General features: G+C 41.9%; 1 protein-coding gene across 1 annotated transcript in view; it reads left to right on the top strand.

Annotated features, from left to right (window-relative positions):
* The window catches only part of LOC131127660 (transmembrane protein 132D), a 171,986-nt gene that overhangs the window by 851 nt on the left and 153,111 nt on the right, over positions 1 to 18,024 (top strand). Inside the window, exon 2 of the mRNA XM_058069759.2 lies at positions 5,171 to 5,934. Coding sequence (XP_057925742.2) covers positions 5,871 to 5,934 — 64 coding nt within the window. The 5' untranslated portion in view covers positions 5,171 to 5,870. The remainder of the gene's footprint in view (positions 1 to 5,170; positions 5,935 to 18,024) is intronic.

Genomic DNA, 18,024 nt, shown 5'->3' with positions numbered 1-18,024 from the left:
GGTTATCGAGCATCAGAATATGTCTAATTCAAGGAAGTGTAACAAGCAAAATGGCGTTTTGTATAACCTTTTGATCAGCGTTTAGGTGACCATCGATGTCCCTGGTGATCAATACGAGGGTTCCATACTTGGAACGACATCGGTACTCGATGCAGGGGTTTCCATGGCAGCGGTGCCTTGTCGGGCTTTATTATCATCATTATCATCATCATCATCGTCGTCAGACCATAATTGGTTTGCTGACTATAATTGAATCGTTTTAGAAAAACAATCGAAACAAGCTTGAAGGCGGATTGGGTCTTGCACTCACTTCTGCTTTAAAATTTTGAATTTATTTATATTTATTTATAATTATTTATATTTATTAAATTCATTTATATTTATTTATTAATATTAATAATTTTTTTTACACAGGATTTTCAGGCAAAGTCAGAATTAGAGCTGCTCAAATGATTTTATTGCTCACAAATTGAGGTTAAGATTTATTTTTATTATTATTATTATTGTTGTTTTTATTGCTATTCTGAAACTCCTCATTCTGCTTGGAAGAAACCAATGCCATTTTCAGAGAGGTCCCAGAAGGACAGTAAATTTGTAATAGAAATGACTAAAAAGACATGTAATACAGACGACAAAAGAAAAGTCAATGCAGTCACGCCGATGACCTCATGGCTGAGGGGTGGAGCCAAATTAGCCCAAATTAGCCCTGTGCCGGTGAGGCACGCTTGCCATGATGCTGCTAGCTACATAAGATTAAATAAAAATAAAATAAATAAACCTGCCATCACCTCCCATTGTTTGCACTCCATTACTTTGTCAAACTTCCTCCAGTCTCTGCCCCCCCCCCTTTTTTTTTTCCTCTCCCATCTCCATGGCGGTAATTGATAGCGACCTGCAGAAGGTCCTGTAAACAAAGTCGTCCCTGACAGAACCAATATGGAAATCTCTGTCAGCGGGCGCAAAGTTACGGCCTGTACGCCCCCCCCCCTCCCTGTGTGTGTGTAATAGGATGCCTCTACATGAACGAGTGTGTGTAATAAAGTGAAGTGGGGCGCGGTCATTAAGTGGAGTGTTGAGTGTCAGTTTGTGATGGGAAGGGGTCAAGGCCAAATTGACATCAAATGGTCCAAATTAGCCCCACTTGTCCGCATTGATTTACGAGCAGCCAGTAAATTGCATGTGTAGCGGCGTGGCGAGCGTCTCCGTAATTGATCTCAGGCTGCGGCGTCGGCGGCGTGCTGATGGAGTGCGTGCAAATGTTGTACAACATGGCTGCCCAGTGTGCGGGCAGCGCCGTCGTAATCTTCAACACATTTTTATTTTCTCTCCTTTTTTTTTTTTAAAAGGTTAAAAACAAAGGCTAGTGGCCATCAGTGAGGGTATTGGAACGTCGATCATTCCCAAAGCGGAGATGACACTCCACACTTTTTCCGAGCGAGAAGCAGTTGCACTTCTTCAGTTAAAATGCTGCTGTGACTCCTAAACTGTTTTCTGTGAAACAAGTGAGCTCTCGGTGAGCAGATCGCCGCCGCCACCGCCGCGCTTTCACCTCGAGGTGACGGCGGCCATGACGAGTCTCTTCTCTCCACCGCCGGCCTCCGGGTGTGGAGGCGACCTTTGAACCTGCAGTCAGTCTGCATCTTCTGACTTCCTCACTGAGTCAGGAACTGTTTTTTTTTTTTGTGTGAGTTGGGTAAAGGTACTTGTGTTGGCAAAACGTGATGACGGCCATAGAACCAGAATAGGATACATTACAATATGGAGGCACCCATCCGCTGCAACGTTTGCTGATGTGGTTATACACTGATAATCTTCAAGACATGTTTGCTGATATTATTTTGGCTACATTTACTTATATTCTTGTAGGCACATTTGCTGGTATTCTTTTGGCTACATTTGCTGATATTGTTTTGGTTATATTTACCGATGTTCCTGTAGGCACTTTTGCTGATATTGTTTTGGCTATGTTTACTGATATTCTCTAGGCACGTTTGCTGGTATTCTTTTGGCTACATTTGCTGATATTCGCTGGTTATATACTAACAATCCTATAGACATGTTTGCTGATATTCTTTTGGCGACATTTACTTATATTCTTGTAGGCACATTTGCTGATATTCATTTGGCTACATTTGCTGGTTATACACTAACAATCCTCTAGACATGTTTTGCTGATATTCATGTTTGCTGTTTTTATTTTGGCTATATTTATTGATGTTCCTCTAGACACATTTGCTGATATTATTTTGGCTACATTTACTGCTATTCATGTAGACATGTTTGCTAATATTGCTTTAGGCATGTTTGCTGGTATTCTTTTGGCGACATTTATTGATATTCATATAGACACTTTTGCTGATATTATTTTGGCTATATTTCCTAATACTCCTGTAGGCACGTTTTTGGTGATATTATTTTGGCTACATTTAGATGGTCTTGTTGACACATTTGCTGATATTCTTTTGGCTACATTTACTGCCATTCATGTAGACATGTTTGCTAATATTGCTTTAGGCATGTTTGCTGGTATTCTTTTGGAGACATTTATTGATATTCATATAGACACTTTTGCTGATATTCTTTTGGCTATATTTCCTAATACTCCTGTAGGCACGTTTTTGCTGATATTCTTTTGGCTATATTTCCTAAGACTCCTGTAGGCACGTTTTTGCTGATATTATTTTGGCTACATTTAGATGGTCTTGTTGACACATTGGCTGATATTCTTTTGGCTACATTTGCTGATATTCCTGTAGGCACGTTTGCTGATATTCTTTTGGCTATATTTACTGATATTCCTGTAGACACGTTTGCTGATATTCCTTTAGGCATGTTTGCTAGTATTCTTTTGGCTACCTTTACTGATATTCTTGTAGACACTTTTGCTGATATTCTTTTGGTTATATTTACTGATATTCCTGTAGGCAAGTTTGCTGATATTCTTTTGGCTACATTTGCTGATAATCTCTGGCTATACACTAACAATCTTCTAGACATGTTTGCTGATATTCTTTTGGGCATGTTTGCTGTTTTTTTTTAATTTTGGCTATATTTACTGATGTTCCTCTAGACACATTTGCTGATATTATTTTAGCTACATTTACTGATATTGATATTGGCCTTGGAAATTCCCACCACATTATTAATTATGCTGGTACCAGAAGCTGATCCTGGATCAGATGGGCCACATCCATAATAGCGAAGTAGCAATTAGCATCCAATGGAGTGTGACAATAATCATAGGAGAAGAAAAACTGCAACTATGACAGTTAGGAATGGTAAAAAGTGACTTAAAGCATTCCACGTACACTTAAAGTTGTAACAATGGCTGCAGCTTGACCTTGGAACAGACTATTTCTGTGCTCATGATTTCCGAAGAGGCTAAATTCTCCATGGATTGAAATGTAGGCAAACATTTAATCCTGCGTATATTTCTCTCAAGGACTTTCCTTCCATGCTCAAGCTTGTGTTGTTTTGTGCGTCTTGGATGCCGTGTTGCATTCAAATACGTGAGCAGCACACGTTTCGGGGAGCTCGGTTCCACGAGCCAAATTAGACTCGCGTTACTACGGCAACCACCAAATCACACACCCTGCGCTATCATATCTGAGGTCGACCTTGGTGGACGTTAAATTTCAATTGGAGGCCTCACCTTGTCCACGTCTTGGTGCAACTCTTTGGGGGTTGGCACGCACGCACGCTCACACGCACGCACGAGAACTTTCTTTTTGCTCAGCGTCTCCTATCGCCTCCAACATCTACTGCAGGTTATGAGTGATGACAGTGATGGATGTCTTCCTTATCCTTCTACGTAATGAATGAATATTTTGGGACCAATGAAAGTATTCTTTTCGTCTGCTGGTCACGTCAACTTCTCATTTTCTGCTATCTCGAACTTGGGGAAAAAAAAAAGTGGAACTGCTTTGGTGGTGCCCCTGCAGGCTGTATGAGAAATTGCACGGATTCCGTCATACATTGTCGCGTCTACATTTACCTGATTTGTTTCATGCCGCTGTAATTAAACCTTTACCGATACCCGTTATAGCCCTCGCTCACGTTACAATGTGACTCCAACTCCGTACAGTAACTTCTGAACGCCATGCAATGGCCTGTAAGAGAATAAGAACATGTAGCAAGAGGAATCATTCATTCATTCTTTTTATACCGCTTATCCTCACGTGGGTCGCGGGGGGATGCTGGAGCCTATCTCAGCTGTCTTCGGGTGAGAGAGGCAGGCTACACCCTGGACTGGTGGCCAGCCAATCACAGGGCACATATAGACAAACAACCATTCACACTCACATTCATACCTATGGACAATTTGGAGTCGCCAATTAACCTAGCATGCACGGGGGGAGAAAACATGCAAACTCCACACAGACATGGCCGAGGCTGGAATTGAACCCGGGTCTTTTAGCTGTGAGGTCTTCGCGCTAACCACTCGACCACCAATTCAAACTAAATAATCAAATGTTTGACTCCCATGTCTGAAGCTGAATCGTTGGCAGCCATTTTTTTTAATGAAGCGCGGGCATGTACACGGGGGTGGGTTCATCCAGTTAGGGGCAGGTCATGTGACCAGAAACAGGGAATTTAGTCAATTTAGGCACAATAACAAAAAAAGTCAGTGAAATGCGGGTTTTTGTAAGCTTCAAAGCCTCCTGGAGACTTGGAGGGGGTTTAAACACCTCCTGTAACGGCACTTAGAGGTTAGGGATCGGGTTCTGGTTCAGGTTCAAGTCAGAAAAGGGACTCAGAAATAGGAGAAAAGGGCGGGGAAACCATCACTTATCGTCTAAGACTAATTAAGGAATGGAGGAATGGAGGGTGCGCGCACGCACTGACGGCACTAGGGGGCGCGCTCGCTCCTCTCAAAAAGCCTCCCTTGAGCCTTGCGCCTCATCCGGAAGTCTTACCGTGCACTTCAATAAGTCATATTGTTTTTTGTTTTTTTTCATCCTTTTTATTTACGGACACCCCCCTCAACAGTCAATAGAAATTGGATGAGTAATACTATAAACTACAACAAGTACACGGTTGTTACAAAAGTATAGCCTGTGTGTGTGTGTGTGTGTGTGTGTCCAATGGTAGCTTAAATGTCTCTCAAAGTGCCAAATCCCGCCCTCCTCATCACCATCTCATCCCTCCTCCTTCTTCTCCTCCTCTTCAGGGTGTCAGACCTCCTGTTCTTCCCCTCGTCAGTCCTCATGCATCCTGCATCCGAGCCCAGTGTCTCAACTTGATACCCCCTCACCCCCACTCTCTCTCTCTCTCTCTCTCCCTCTATCTCTCCTACACACACTCTCTCACACACACGTAAAGAGGCAGGAGGCTCCAGAAGAGCACAGTGGATGTTTGCTCTCCTGCAGGAGGAGCTCAGCAGACCACCGAATCTCAATTTGGATTTATTAAAACGACTTTTCCTGGGGGTTGGAGTTGACCCAGTGGACTACTACTACATCTACTACCACTACTACTACTACTTCTACTACTTGGTATTATCATTTTGTGCGTGTAACTTCCCATGGAAGCTCGTCTCTGGATGGACCTCATGGATCCGCTGGTGGTCCACGACTCCCGGCTCTCATTTGGATTTTAAAGCGCAGCAAAAAAAAAAAAGCAACATCAGCGGGACTTCCTTCCTCCCCATCATCTTCCTCATCACCGATCCCCTCCCTTAAAGCCCCCTTACCCTCTCCCCACTCCACCCCCACTCCGCGTAACTTCATCATGACGGCGAGGTAGTTCCTCCGTCTTCCCCCCCATCGATCCACCCCGAGCTCTCTCTCTCCACGGAGGAGCGTCGTTTAACCCCGAAGCGAGCGGGCGGGCAAGCTTCCTCATCCACCGGAAGAGCCGCGGAAGAAAGCATGGACCCCACGCGGGGATGCGCCCTGCGCTGGAGGACGCTGCTGCTGCTCCTGCTGTGGGAAGGTAGGACCTCCGCGCGTAAAAGTTGTTGCTCAGGCTGGCGTGGCTTTAACTTTTCATTTTGTCTTTATTTCGTGTTAAGATTTCTCATGACGTGATGCTGTTCTAGTCCTGCGGGTTTTCAAATTTTTCATTGTGCATTAAATTAAAAAATATTTGAACCCCTCACCTTTACAATGACCCTAAAATATCCTATGGCACGTTGTTGCTGCGCGTTTGGCGCCATCATGTGCTCCACTTACGAAGGCTAAGATCAAACTTTTGGTGTCGCAAATAAAAGGTCCGAGGACGTGTGCCCACCTCCGTTATTACGGTAAGGGTCATCGTAAAGCACAGCGGTAAGTGGGCTTAATTACGCAAGCCCTTAATTGACTTTTACGCGCGCAAATGTCAACCTTCCACCTGACTTGTTCCGCGCGTGTGCGCAGTGCTGCCAGCGAGGTGGCAACATCAAAGGAACCCCTGCACTTATTATTATTATTTTTTTGGATGGAGGGGGGGGGGGGTGCGTGTGTGTGCGCGTTCCCTTTTTAACCAAGCCCAGTGCCTCGTGCACGGTCCGGTGAGGACTTAACCGGACGTGCTGATGTGCGAGCCAGGAGCGCTCGTGGCGCCAGACCGGAAAGAGAGCAAGCATTGGGCGGGAAACAGATGTGTGCCAAAACAAATTTACAGATTTACTGTTTTACTGCTTGCATTGTTTTTATGTGCCACTTCCTGTTTACAGTTTTTTCCCACATAACCTAAATTGAATCTGCATTTGATCCAGATTACCTGTTTGACGCAATGTAAACCCACTTAAGCCCTGGCGTAGGTCTGCTGCTCTTTTAATTCTTATGTATATTTTTATATATAAGCGTATTGTTTTTACCACAGGATTTGAACAGGATTACCCCCCCACCCCCCAATTCAAAACCAATAGCATTATTGACGTCAAAACAAAAGTCAAACCACAACAAAATCAAAATGTGGCGCATTATAGTGTTTGGAAATGTAAGTCCAAAATAACGTGTGTGTGGAATTGAACCCTGACCTTTTTGGAACGGACCCATCACAGGTTACACGGAGTTGGCAAAAGAACAGGGTGGTCTTTCAAAAGTAATAGCGTTCAAAAAATCTAATCCCGTGGTCGGGCGTGTTGCTCTGTTGGTGGTACACACACACACACACACACACACACACACGGCAGGGTGTCGTGAAGCAGCGAGGCGACGGGAGTGTGACGAGGGCCAAGTGCTAATGCGAGCCCCTCGGCGTGGTCTTTGCTCTTCTCGGCCCCGTCGCTCTCTTCCTTCGTCATGGTAACCGTGGAGTGAAACACCCCGATATGACAAAATAAAACAAGCGGGCGGACATAAAAACACCCCTCACTCCGTCCCACTCTCGTCTTGGAATCCTACTCAGGAAATATGGAAATAGTCCGTTCCGGGGTGAAACCGGAGCCATCATTTTTTATCATTCTTAATTGTTGCAAGTGTAAAAAGACTTGAAGCACACCAACCTTTTATCGCCGCAGACATTTTCCCACCTTTGTTACCCGGGTCTGGAGGACTGGGTGTTAATTGGAAGCAGGTGATAATTGGAGGGAGGCTGTTTGCGGTTGTCTTTTCTCTGTTTTTAAATAGCAAATCAGTCCTTTTTGTTGTGGTATCTTTAATAGAAAGCGCTTTGACCAGCAGAGGGCTCTGTTGTGGCAGGAAGATGCTTTGACAATGGCCCCCCCGCCCCGTGCAAAATAGTTACAATGCTGTTTTTATTTTTGATTTAATACAGATTATTTTACAGGTCAATATGAGTTAATCCAGCACCCCCATTAAAGTGAAAAATTAATTTAAAGTAAAATAGTCCCAAGCGTTTGTGCTGCTATGTGCTATAACACTTTTTGCGATATTAAAGTTTACGACGGATGATGTCATAACAATGATAATTACAAAACCGACATAAGCACAATCGACCATTTTTATAGCACAAAACAGCACAAACGAGGAGGAAAATAGTAGTGTCACAAAATTTTGAATTGCACAAGACTGCACAAACATTGCACAAATTGTTAGTTTAATTTGAAGAAAATGGGGGACTGGGTGAACTTTGACCCATAACATGATCAGTCATAACTCCAAAACGACACAAATAACCCTTTTAACGACACAGAGCAACACAAACTCTGCACAAATGTTCATGACGAACGTTGTTTCATTTGGAGGAAATGGTGGTTTGACCTATAAAATAATCTGTAAGAACTCCAAAACGAAAACAGCACAAATGACCATTTCGAGCACAAACGTAGCACAAATTTATGTGACTAGTTTTGTTTCATTTGGAGAAAATGGGACATAGGTATCTGTAATAATCCAAAACCAAACATCATGAACAATTGGGCAAATTTAGTTTCATTTGGAAAATAATCTGTAATAATTCAAAAACAGCACAAATGACCATTTTAATAGTACAAGTAAGCACAAATGCAGCACAAATGATTGCCATTTTTTTGTCTCATTTGGATCAAATGGGACAAATGGGTGAATTTTGACCTCTACAATAATCTGTACAAATCCAAAAACGAAAAAGCACAAATGACCATTTTAATTCCACAGAACGAGCACAAACGTAGCACAAATTTGTGTGACTAATTTTAGGGGACTGGGGGAAGTTTAACCTACAAAATAATCTGTAATAATCCAAAACCAAACATCATGAACGATTGGGCAAATTTAGTTTTATTTGGAGAATAATCTGTAATAATTCCAAAACAGCACAAACGACCATTTTAATAGTACAAGTAAGCACAAATGCAGCACAAATGATTGACATGAATGATTGACGAACGTTGATTCATTTGGAGAAAATGGGGGGGCTGGGTGAATTTTGTTTGACCTGTAAAATAATCTGTAAGAATTCCAAAACGAAAACGGCACAAACGGCCATTTTAATGGCACAGAAGGAGCACAAACTTAGCACAAACTTGTGTGACTAATTTTGTTTCATTTGGATCGTGGGTGAATTTTGACCTCTACAATAATCTGTACAAATCCCAAAACGAAACAGCACAAATGACCATTTTAATGGCATGTTACAGCACAAACGTAGCACAAATTTGTGTGACTAATTTAGTTTCAATTTTAGAAAATAGTGAACTGGGGGTAGTTTAACCTACAAAATAATCTGTAATAATCCAAAACCAAACAGTATGAACGATTGGGCAAATTTAATTGTATTTGGAGAATAATCTGTAATAATTCAAAAACAGCACAACTGACAATTTTAATAGTACAAGTAAGCACAAATGCAGCACAAATGATTGCCATTTTTTTGTCTCATTTGGATCAAATGGGGCGTGGGTGAATTTTGACCTATGCAATAATCTGTACAAATCCAAAAACGAAACAGCACAAATGACCATTTTAATGGCACGCTATAGCACAAATGTAGCACAAACACATGTGACTAATTCTATTTCATTTGGAGGAAATTTAGGGGGTCGGGGGGGGGGGGTTAACCTGGACTGATAAAATAATGTGTAATGACTCAAAAACTCAAATGGCACACAACAGCACAAATGATTGCCACCAATTTTGTTTCATTTCGAAAAAATTGGGATCCGGTGACCTTTGATTGACCTCTAAAAAAATGAAAGCAGCACAAACAAACATTGCAAATAATACCCCTTCAGGATTAATGTGGGTTCTCAAACTAAGGGTCCAGACCCAAAGTGGTACGCCGGTCTGTTATTTTTGGGTCCCAGACTGCACAAATCAATATCATGGTACGTTGGTAACGTACTGCAGAGGAACCATGTCTCTAATTTGGTTCTCCGGCTTAGAAAAGTTTGCTCTCCACGAACGGCGGGTCTCAGATGGGGCGAGACGGCGCCATTATTAAAGGCCTGTCGAGAGATTATAGGGCTCCTGTTAATGAGCAAGTCCCCAGATTAGCGGCGAGCGTCAGATTGTGTGTGTGTGTGTGTGTGTGTGTTTAGGATCCTGTCATGAGTCGTGTCTGGAGGGTTTAAGGTTGAGTTAATCAGCAACACATTTCCCCTCGCATTAGCTTCACTTTGCTGATTAGCCCTACCCCTCGTGTGTGTGTGTGTGTGACAGAGTGAACGGTGGATCATTATCATGACACCACAACTCTGATAAGACGCATAATGGATTAACATTTGCTTGTATTTTTTTTTTTCCCCTCATTGCATTTTAATTAAACATAATTCATCATGTATGAGTAATGACTGCATGTGTGTGAGACACAAAAGCCATTTAAAGGCGGATTTAATCCGAGACTCTAAACTTGCATTTGTTGTTGTAAAGGTAAAGGTGTGTCGCAAGTCACAAGTTAGGACCATTTCCATATCTGCCACTAGGGGGCAGATACTGCTATCCTGCACTTTAACAGCCAATCTCGTGTAAAAAGAAAGCCTTTTTTATGTTGTTTGATATAAAACATCAAATAAAGAAGCAAGTTGCGGCCTCGGGGAATCTTCCGATAAAGAAAGTTGTCTCATAAAACTGAATATGTGTCCTGTAAGGCCAAACAGGAAGACGAAACCCGGTCTCGGAGGGATTGTGAAGGTCTGAACACTGTGTACAGATCCGGAAGCTATTTCCATGTCCAAATGTTCATAGAAGTCGATATTTTTGTCTGATAAAGTTGAACGCCCTTGAGGTTGTGCAGTTCAGTCCAGGGAAACATAAACACCTCAAAATTTGCACAAAATTGCCTAGCAGATCATTCCAAATTTTACATTTTACAATTTTTAGTGTAATATTAAGGTTCTAAATGCAATATATTAAGTTCTATGTGAAGTATTTCTATAATGCCTCACTAGCAAGATCTCATAGTGTATAGACTGGTCATATATTTAATCTCGTTTCATATTACATATCTGCATACTGTATTTGTATACAACTCTGGGAAAAACTGTTGATTGTTTATTTTTGTTTACATTGTGTATTTTGTACTGCTTAACTGATTGTGTACTCTTACTGCTTTGCAATGCAAATTCCCCCCACTGAGGGACGAATAAAGGAATATCTTATCTTATCTTATTCTTAAAAATATAATTTCACAAGAAAAGTAAAAAAAAAAAACAATAACACCAAAAATTGGTCATTTCACAAGCAAGCATAGAAGAGGAAAAAATCTGTAATTCAAAAGAAAAAGTCATAATTGTAGAAGAATAACATCATAATATGAGGAAACATTGTCATTAAAAAGTCATCATATCATAATAAATCAACAAAACATTTTTTGGAAAATTTGTGAAGTGAAAATTACGAGAAAAACATAAAACAAAAAAACTAATAATATAAAAATAATAATATAATAAAAAATCACCAGAAACGCAAAAAAATAACTTTAATAAATCTGTAATATGAAGTAAAAGAAGTCATTCTAGTAGCAGAAAATTGTAATATTAAAGAAAAAATATATTTTTTAAATAGTTTTAATATTGTGGAAAAACAACCAACAAAATTGTCATATTATTATTAGAATAAAGTCAAAGTATTATGCAATGAAGTCATAATATTATGAGAAAAAAATTACAAAGATTATTTTAGCAGAAAGTTGAAAAAAAAAACTGCAAAAATAGGAAAAAAGACTGTAGTTGATACTACAAATATGCTGAGATGCAGTTTTTTCTTGAAGTATATCAAAGTTCTTAGTATGTCATCAAGATGCCTTAATAAATATAATTTAGTCGCTTTTATTATTTTTATTTTATTTTTTTTAGTCTCTTTTATTGCAAATGTTGATGTGAAATTGGGAGATAATGTCCATATTAAGCTAAACAGGACGATATACTTTTTTATGGGTGTCTCAATTACATGTGGGGATATATATACTATGGTTTTAGAACATTCACATGGCCCCCGGCCCGCACTTTGCACACCCTGAGCGCCTCCGTCATGGTTGCGATGGTGACATTTTGAAATGAGTTTTTTCACGGAAGGGCTAAAGTGTTCCTTTTTCGTGCCACTTTCTTTTATCCGCGTGTTTTATCGTCTTGTTTTTCTCCTTCCCATTCATCTGGTTCGCCGTTTTGTCTCCGCCTCCTCTGCCTTCCCCCGCCTCTCGCAGACATTCCTCCAGCTGCCATCCTCCCTCCCACCCCCTCTCCTCAGAGAGTGTGAGATCTGCTCGGTCTAAATGATTTTCTATTAGCGGCGCCTGTTAACAGCGCTCCATTTGATCACGCTAATGAAATTGAAAACTTTCATCTCAGCCAAATGGATTTCAATCCTCAGATCGTTTGTGATTTTTTTTTATGTGCGTGTGTGTTTGTGTGTGTGTGTGTGTGTGTGTGTGTAGCAATCGATAGTCATGTCTGCTTTTATGTGCCCCTCCTTGTGAACAAGTGGCCAATTGAAGGTTGGCCTGTGTGCACGTGAGTCTATGTGAGTGCACGTTTGGGTTGTGGCCAAAAAGCTTTGTACAAAATGCCAGCACACTTATAATACTCATAATCATAGTCGTCTTTCCCAAAAGTGAACCACAGGTGTCGGCAGCACTCATGCAGCCCCAGACTGTGGTACGACCACCACCATGCTGACTGTAACCAGAAAAAGTCACTAGTCACTAAGAAAAAGGTATGGGGCATCCTTTGCCTCACAATGTCCAAGTACACGTTGAGATTTTTCACAAAAAGGAACCACTGTTGTCTGCAGCACTCGTGCAGCCCCCTAGACTGTAACACTACCACCACCATGCTTGACCATGCTTAATTATCGTAACAAATAACCAGAAGAAGTCACTAGTTTGGAATTCATCTTTCCCAGAAGTGAACCAGTGGTGTCAGCAGCACTCATGCACCCCCTAGACTGTAACACTACCACCACCATGCTTGACCATGCCTAATTATCGTAACAAATAACCAGAAGAAGTCACTAGTTTGGAATTCATCTTTCCCGGAAGTGAACCAGCGGTGTCAGCAGCACTCATGCAGCCCCTAGACTGTAACACGATCGCCATCATGCTTGACTATGCCTAATTATTGCTACAAATAACCAGAAGAAGTCTCTCGTTTCAAATTCATCTTTCCCAGAAGTGAACCAGTGGTGTCAGTGGCACTCGTGCAGCCCCCAGACTGTAACACTACCACCACCACCATGCTTGACCATGCCTAATTATCGTAACAAATAACCAGAAGAAGTCACTAGTTTGGAATTCATCTTTCCCAGAAGTGAACCAGCGGTGTCAGCAGCACTCATGCAGCCCCTAGACTGTAACACGATCGCCATCATGCTTGACTATGCCTAATTATTGCTACAAATAACCAGAAGAAGTCTCTGGTTTCAAATTCATCTTTCCCAGAAGTGAACCAGTGGTGTCAGTGGCACTCGTGCAGCCCCCAGACTGTAACACTACCACCACCACCATGCTTGACCATGCCTAATTATCGTAACAAATAACCAGAAGAAGTCACTAGTTTGGAATTCATCTTTCCCAGAAGTGAACCAGCGGTGTCAGCAGCACTCATGCAGCCCCTAGACTGTAACACGGTCGCCATCATGCTTGACTATGCCTAATTATTGCTACAAATAACCAGACGAAGTCTCTTGTTTCAAATTCATCTTTCCTAGAAGTGAACCAGCGGTGTCAGCGGCACTCGTGCGGCCCCCAGACTGTAACATTACCACCACCATGCTTGACCATGCCTAATTATTGCTACAAATAACCAGAAGAAGTCTCTCGTTTGGAATTCATCTTTCCCAGAAGTGAACCAGCGGTGTCAGCAGCACTCATGCAGCCCTTAGACTGTAACATTACCACCACCATGCTTGACCATGCCTAATTATCGCTACAAATAACCAGAAGAAGTCTCTCGTTTGGAATTCATCTTTTCCAGAAGTGAACCAGCGGTGTCAGCGGCACTCATGCAGCCCCTAGACTGTAGCACTACCACCACCATGCTTGATCATGCCTAATTATTGTAACAAATAATCAGAAGAAGTCTCTTGTTTGGAATTCATCTTTCCCAGAAGTGAACCAGCGGTGTCAGCGGCACTCATGCAGCCCCTAGACTGTAGCACCACCACCACCATGCTTGATCATGCCTAATTATTGTAACAAATAATCAGAAGAAGTCACTAGTTTGGAATTCATCTTTCCCAGAAGTGAACCAACGGTGTTAGCAAAAAAAAAAAGCGATAGAAAATGAATGAATGAATGTTTGTCTATATCTGCCCTGTGATTGGCTGGCCACTTTCCAATAAGCCACACAAACCGACAGGAGCTAACGAGGAACAAAGCGCCCTCACCCTAACCCTAACCTCTACCCGAGCGTTTCCCGCTAATCCCCGACTGAACGCGGCCAAGACGGCGTGTAACGCACGTAAGCCACAGGCTTTAGGTCGCCATTGTTGCTCAACGTGCGCTTGTGCTCCACACACGTTTAAGGGGTCTGCGGTGCGTTTGATGTTGAATAAATGAAGAAGCAAAAAAAAAAAAAAAAAACTGCTGATGGAATTGCAAGAGTTGCAAAGGGAAGCAGAATATAATCCCATTTAGGAAGTGTCCCTGCAGTGTGAGTGGAAAGTTAACACCACATGCACTCTATGATCTGTGTGTGTGTGTGTGTGTGTGTGTGTGTTTGTCATTTAGCTTCTTAGCTGTGCTTGTATTTTGAACTGGAGGGGTTGGGGGGGTGGGGTGTTGCTAGGGGGACCGCAGACGACACTGGATGGCATTCGCTACATTCCCACAGAGAGTGAGCAAGGGAGAGAGAGAGAGTGTGAGGGACATTAAAAGGCCAGACGAGGCCACAAGCTGGATGCCACAGAAATGGGATGAAAGGACGGGGAGAAGATGATAAAGTGTGAAATTGTAGATGAGGAAGAAAAACCAAAGAACCTGGAGGCCTGTGATGAAACACACATATTTACACAAGTGACTGGACCTTTATTTGATCTAGTTTAGGGACATTACCATATAAGGCAGGGGTCTCAAACTCAATTTACCTGGGGGCCACTGGAGCTAGGGTCTGGGTGAGGCTCAGGTTTTCAAAAAAAACCCCAAAAAACGCATTTATTAAAAACTGAAAATGAATAAACTTTGCTTTGGTTCCGATTTTCTACAAGAAAAGCTCTGATAAAACATTCCACATTCCAAGTGAACCAACCGTGTCAGCGGCACTCGTGCGGCCCCCAGACTGTAACACTACCACCACCATGCTGAACCATGCCTAATTATTGCTACAAATAACCAGAAGAAGTCGCTAGTTTGGAATTAATCTTTCCCAGAAGTGAACCAACCGTGTCAGCGGCACTCATGCGGCCCCCAGACTGTAACACTACCACCACCATGCTTGACCATGCCCAATTATTGCTACAAATAACCAGAAGAAGTCACTAGTTTGGCATTCATTTTTCCCAGAAGTGAACCAACCGTGTCAGCGGCACTCATGCGGCCCCCAGACTGTAACACGACCACCACCATGCTGGACCATGCCTAATAATTGCTACAAATAACCAGAAGAAGTCACTAGTTAGGTATTCATCATTCTCAGAAGTGAACCAGCGGTGTCTGCAGCACTCATGCAGCCCCCAGACTGTACCACTATGACCACCATGCTTGACCATGCCCAACTATCGCTACAAATAACCAGAAGAAGTCACTAGTTTGGAATTCATCTTCCCCAAAAGTGAACCAACCGTGTCAGCAGCACTCATGCAGCCCCCAGACTGTAACACTACCACCACCATGCTTGACCATGCCTAATTATTGCTACAAATAACCAGAAGAAGTCGCTAGTTTGAAATTCATTTTTCCCAGAAGTGAACCAGTGGCGTCAGCGGCACTCGTGCAGCCCCCAGACTATAACACTACCACCACCATGCTGAACCATGCCAAATTTTTGCTACAAATAACCAGAAGAAGTCGCTAGTTTGGAATTAATCTTTTCCAGAAGTGAACCACGTGTCAGCGGCACTCGTGCGGCCCCCAGACTGTACCACTATCGCCACCATGCTTGATCATGCCCAATTATCGCTACAAGTAACCAGGAAAAAGTCACTAGTTTGGAATTCATTTGTCCCAGAAGTGAACCAGCGGTGTCAGCAGCACTCATGCAGCCCCAAGACTGTAACACAACCACCACCATGCTTGATCATGCCCAATTATCGCTACAAATAACCAGAAAAAGTCACTAGTTTGAAATTCATCTTTCCCAGAAGTGAACCAGCGGCGTCAGCGGCACTCGTGCAGCCCCCAGACTGTGATAGTAAGTGCTCGGACTCTTCCATTTGAGAAGCCGACCTCTTGTCATATTCCGGTCCCGTGAGAGACGATGTTTGTTCTTCAAACTGCGCTTCTTTCGCTTGCTCTCTCTTTTTTTTTTGTCTTGGGAGGCTTCGCTCGTTTGTTAGGGAGAGAGGAAGTGATTAGCGGCGCGCTAACGAAGCCCGCTAATGAAGCCCGAGGGCATCGTGGGTCCGGCCCCTGCTTGCCGCCGTAATTAGATTGGCAAATAAGAGCTCGTTATGCAAACGGCTCGGCGCTAATGTGCGTATCTTTACCTGAGACATGGAGAGGACGAGGCGGTGAAACAGGAAGTTGAAAAGCAGCGGCCAAACAGGCTAAAAATAAACTTTTATTTCTTTATTTATTTTCGAGGAAGCCGAGTTTTTGCGGGTCGTCCGGAGGTCCGCTGTGACTTTTATTTGATTTTTTTTTTTTTTTTTTTGTGACTGTTTCTTGGCTCAAGTGTGTATCGTCCTGGCAACGCCGACCGGGGGTTGATGGGTTTGACCTCGACGTGGCAGCGGGGCTCCTGATGGATCGCCCCGCTTGCTCCAGCCAACACACACACACACACACAGTGAATGATTGGTGCACATGTATGTGCACGACACCCCCTGCACTACATGCCATCTAGTGTGTATTTATTCCATTTGTGTGTGTTTGGCTCGTTAGTGCGGTCGTTGGAACGCCGTTATTTATTGTCTTTGCACAGCCTGCAGGGTTGTGGCACAGTCAGCAGACATTTTTTTTTTTATGTACGTGAGTTGTGGAATTCCTGACACGCCTCCTTGTGGTTTGTTCACACCCTGAACCCCCCCCCCCCTCCTCTCCAAGATCCGACACGCTGACTTTACCCACTGACCTTGGGCGGGGCTGCATGGAGCGCCACCGACTAGCAACAGAACATACACTTTTGTCATTTAGTGGCGCCGTCCATTCATTTTCTATGCCGCCTCCCTCACTAAATATGGGGTTTAATGTTATTAGAGCCCTCCACACATGAAATAACACCCCTAAAGTCAGCACACTACACTCATAACACCTAATATAGTCGATAGAATAGGAAAAAATAAGACTTTTCATTGCTAGGGTGATGCATGAGATCGGGTCCACGTGAACGTTAATTTTAAGACAAGTATGAAAAAATATGACTGGACAAACAAAGAATTAAGAGTTATAATATTTTCTACATATTTTTTTTCTTTATACTCATAAATTTGACATTTTTTTTCATTTCTGCAGTATCAATTTTTTTCATAGTATTATGATTTTATTCCCACATTACTGTAAGTTTTTTTTCCACAACCGAGTATACCAAAAATTACATTGCTTTTCATAATATTATGACTTTGAAAAAAAGAAAAAATTATTTAATATTTCAATTTAAAAAAATCATTTTTATTTTTTTCATATTACAAGTTTATTCTCTTTAGTTCTTATAATATGACTGTTTGGTATTCATATTTTGACTTTATGCTTGTTGTTTTTTTTTCATTTGCTGTTTCAATTTATATTTATGAATATTATAATTTTTTTAACAATTTAATAAACCAAAAATTACCAAAAAAGTTTTTTTTTCTTTATCAATTTTGTGCCACTAAAATTATGTATTTTTTTTTCATAATATTACAAGTTTATTCTCTTTAGTTCTTCTCATATGATTTTTTGGTATTCATATTTTGACTTTATGCTTGGAAAAATTACAGCTGTTTGTTTCAATTTATATTAATATTATAACTTTTCCACAATCTAATAAACCAAAAATTACTTTTTCATAATTTTGACTTTTAATTTTTTTTTTTATTTTAACTTTATGCTACTAAAATATTATTATTTTCCCTCAATATAGTACAT

The sequence above is a fragment of the Doryrhamphus excisus genome, linkage group LG3, assembly GCF_037039965.1.
Source record: "Doryrhamphus excisus strain RoL-2023G ecotype Guam linkage group LG3, RoL_Dexc_Guam_v1.1, whole genome shotgun sequence".
Lineage (NCBI taxonomy): Eukaryota > Metazoa > Chordata > Actinopteri > Syngnathiformes > Syngnathidae > Doryrhamphus > Doryrhamphus excisus.
The sequence above is the reverse complement of the archived record's forward strand: the minus strand, read 5'-3'. Positions and strand labels throughout refer to the sequence as shown.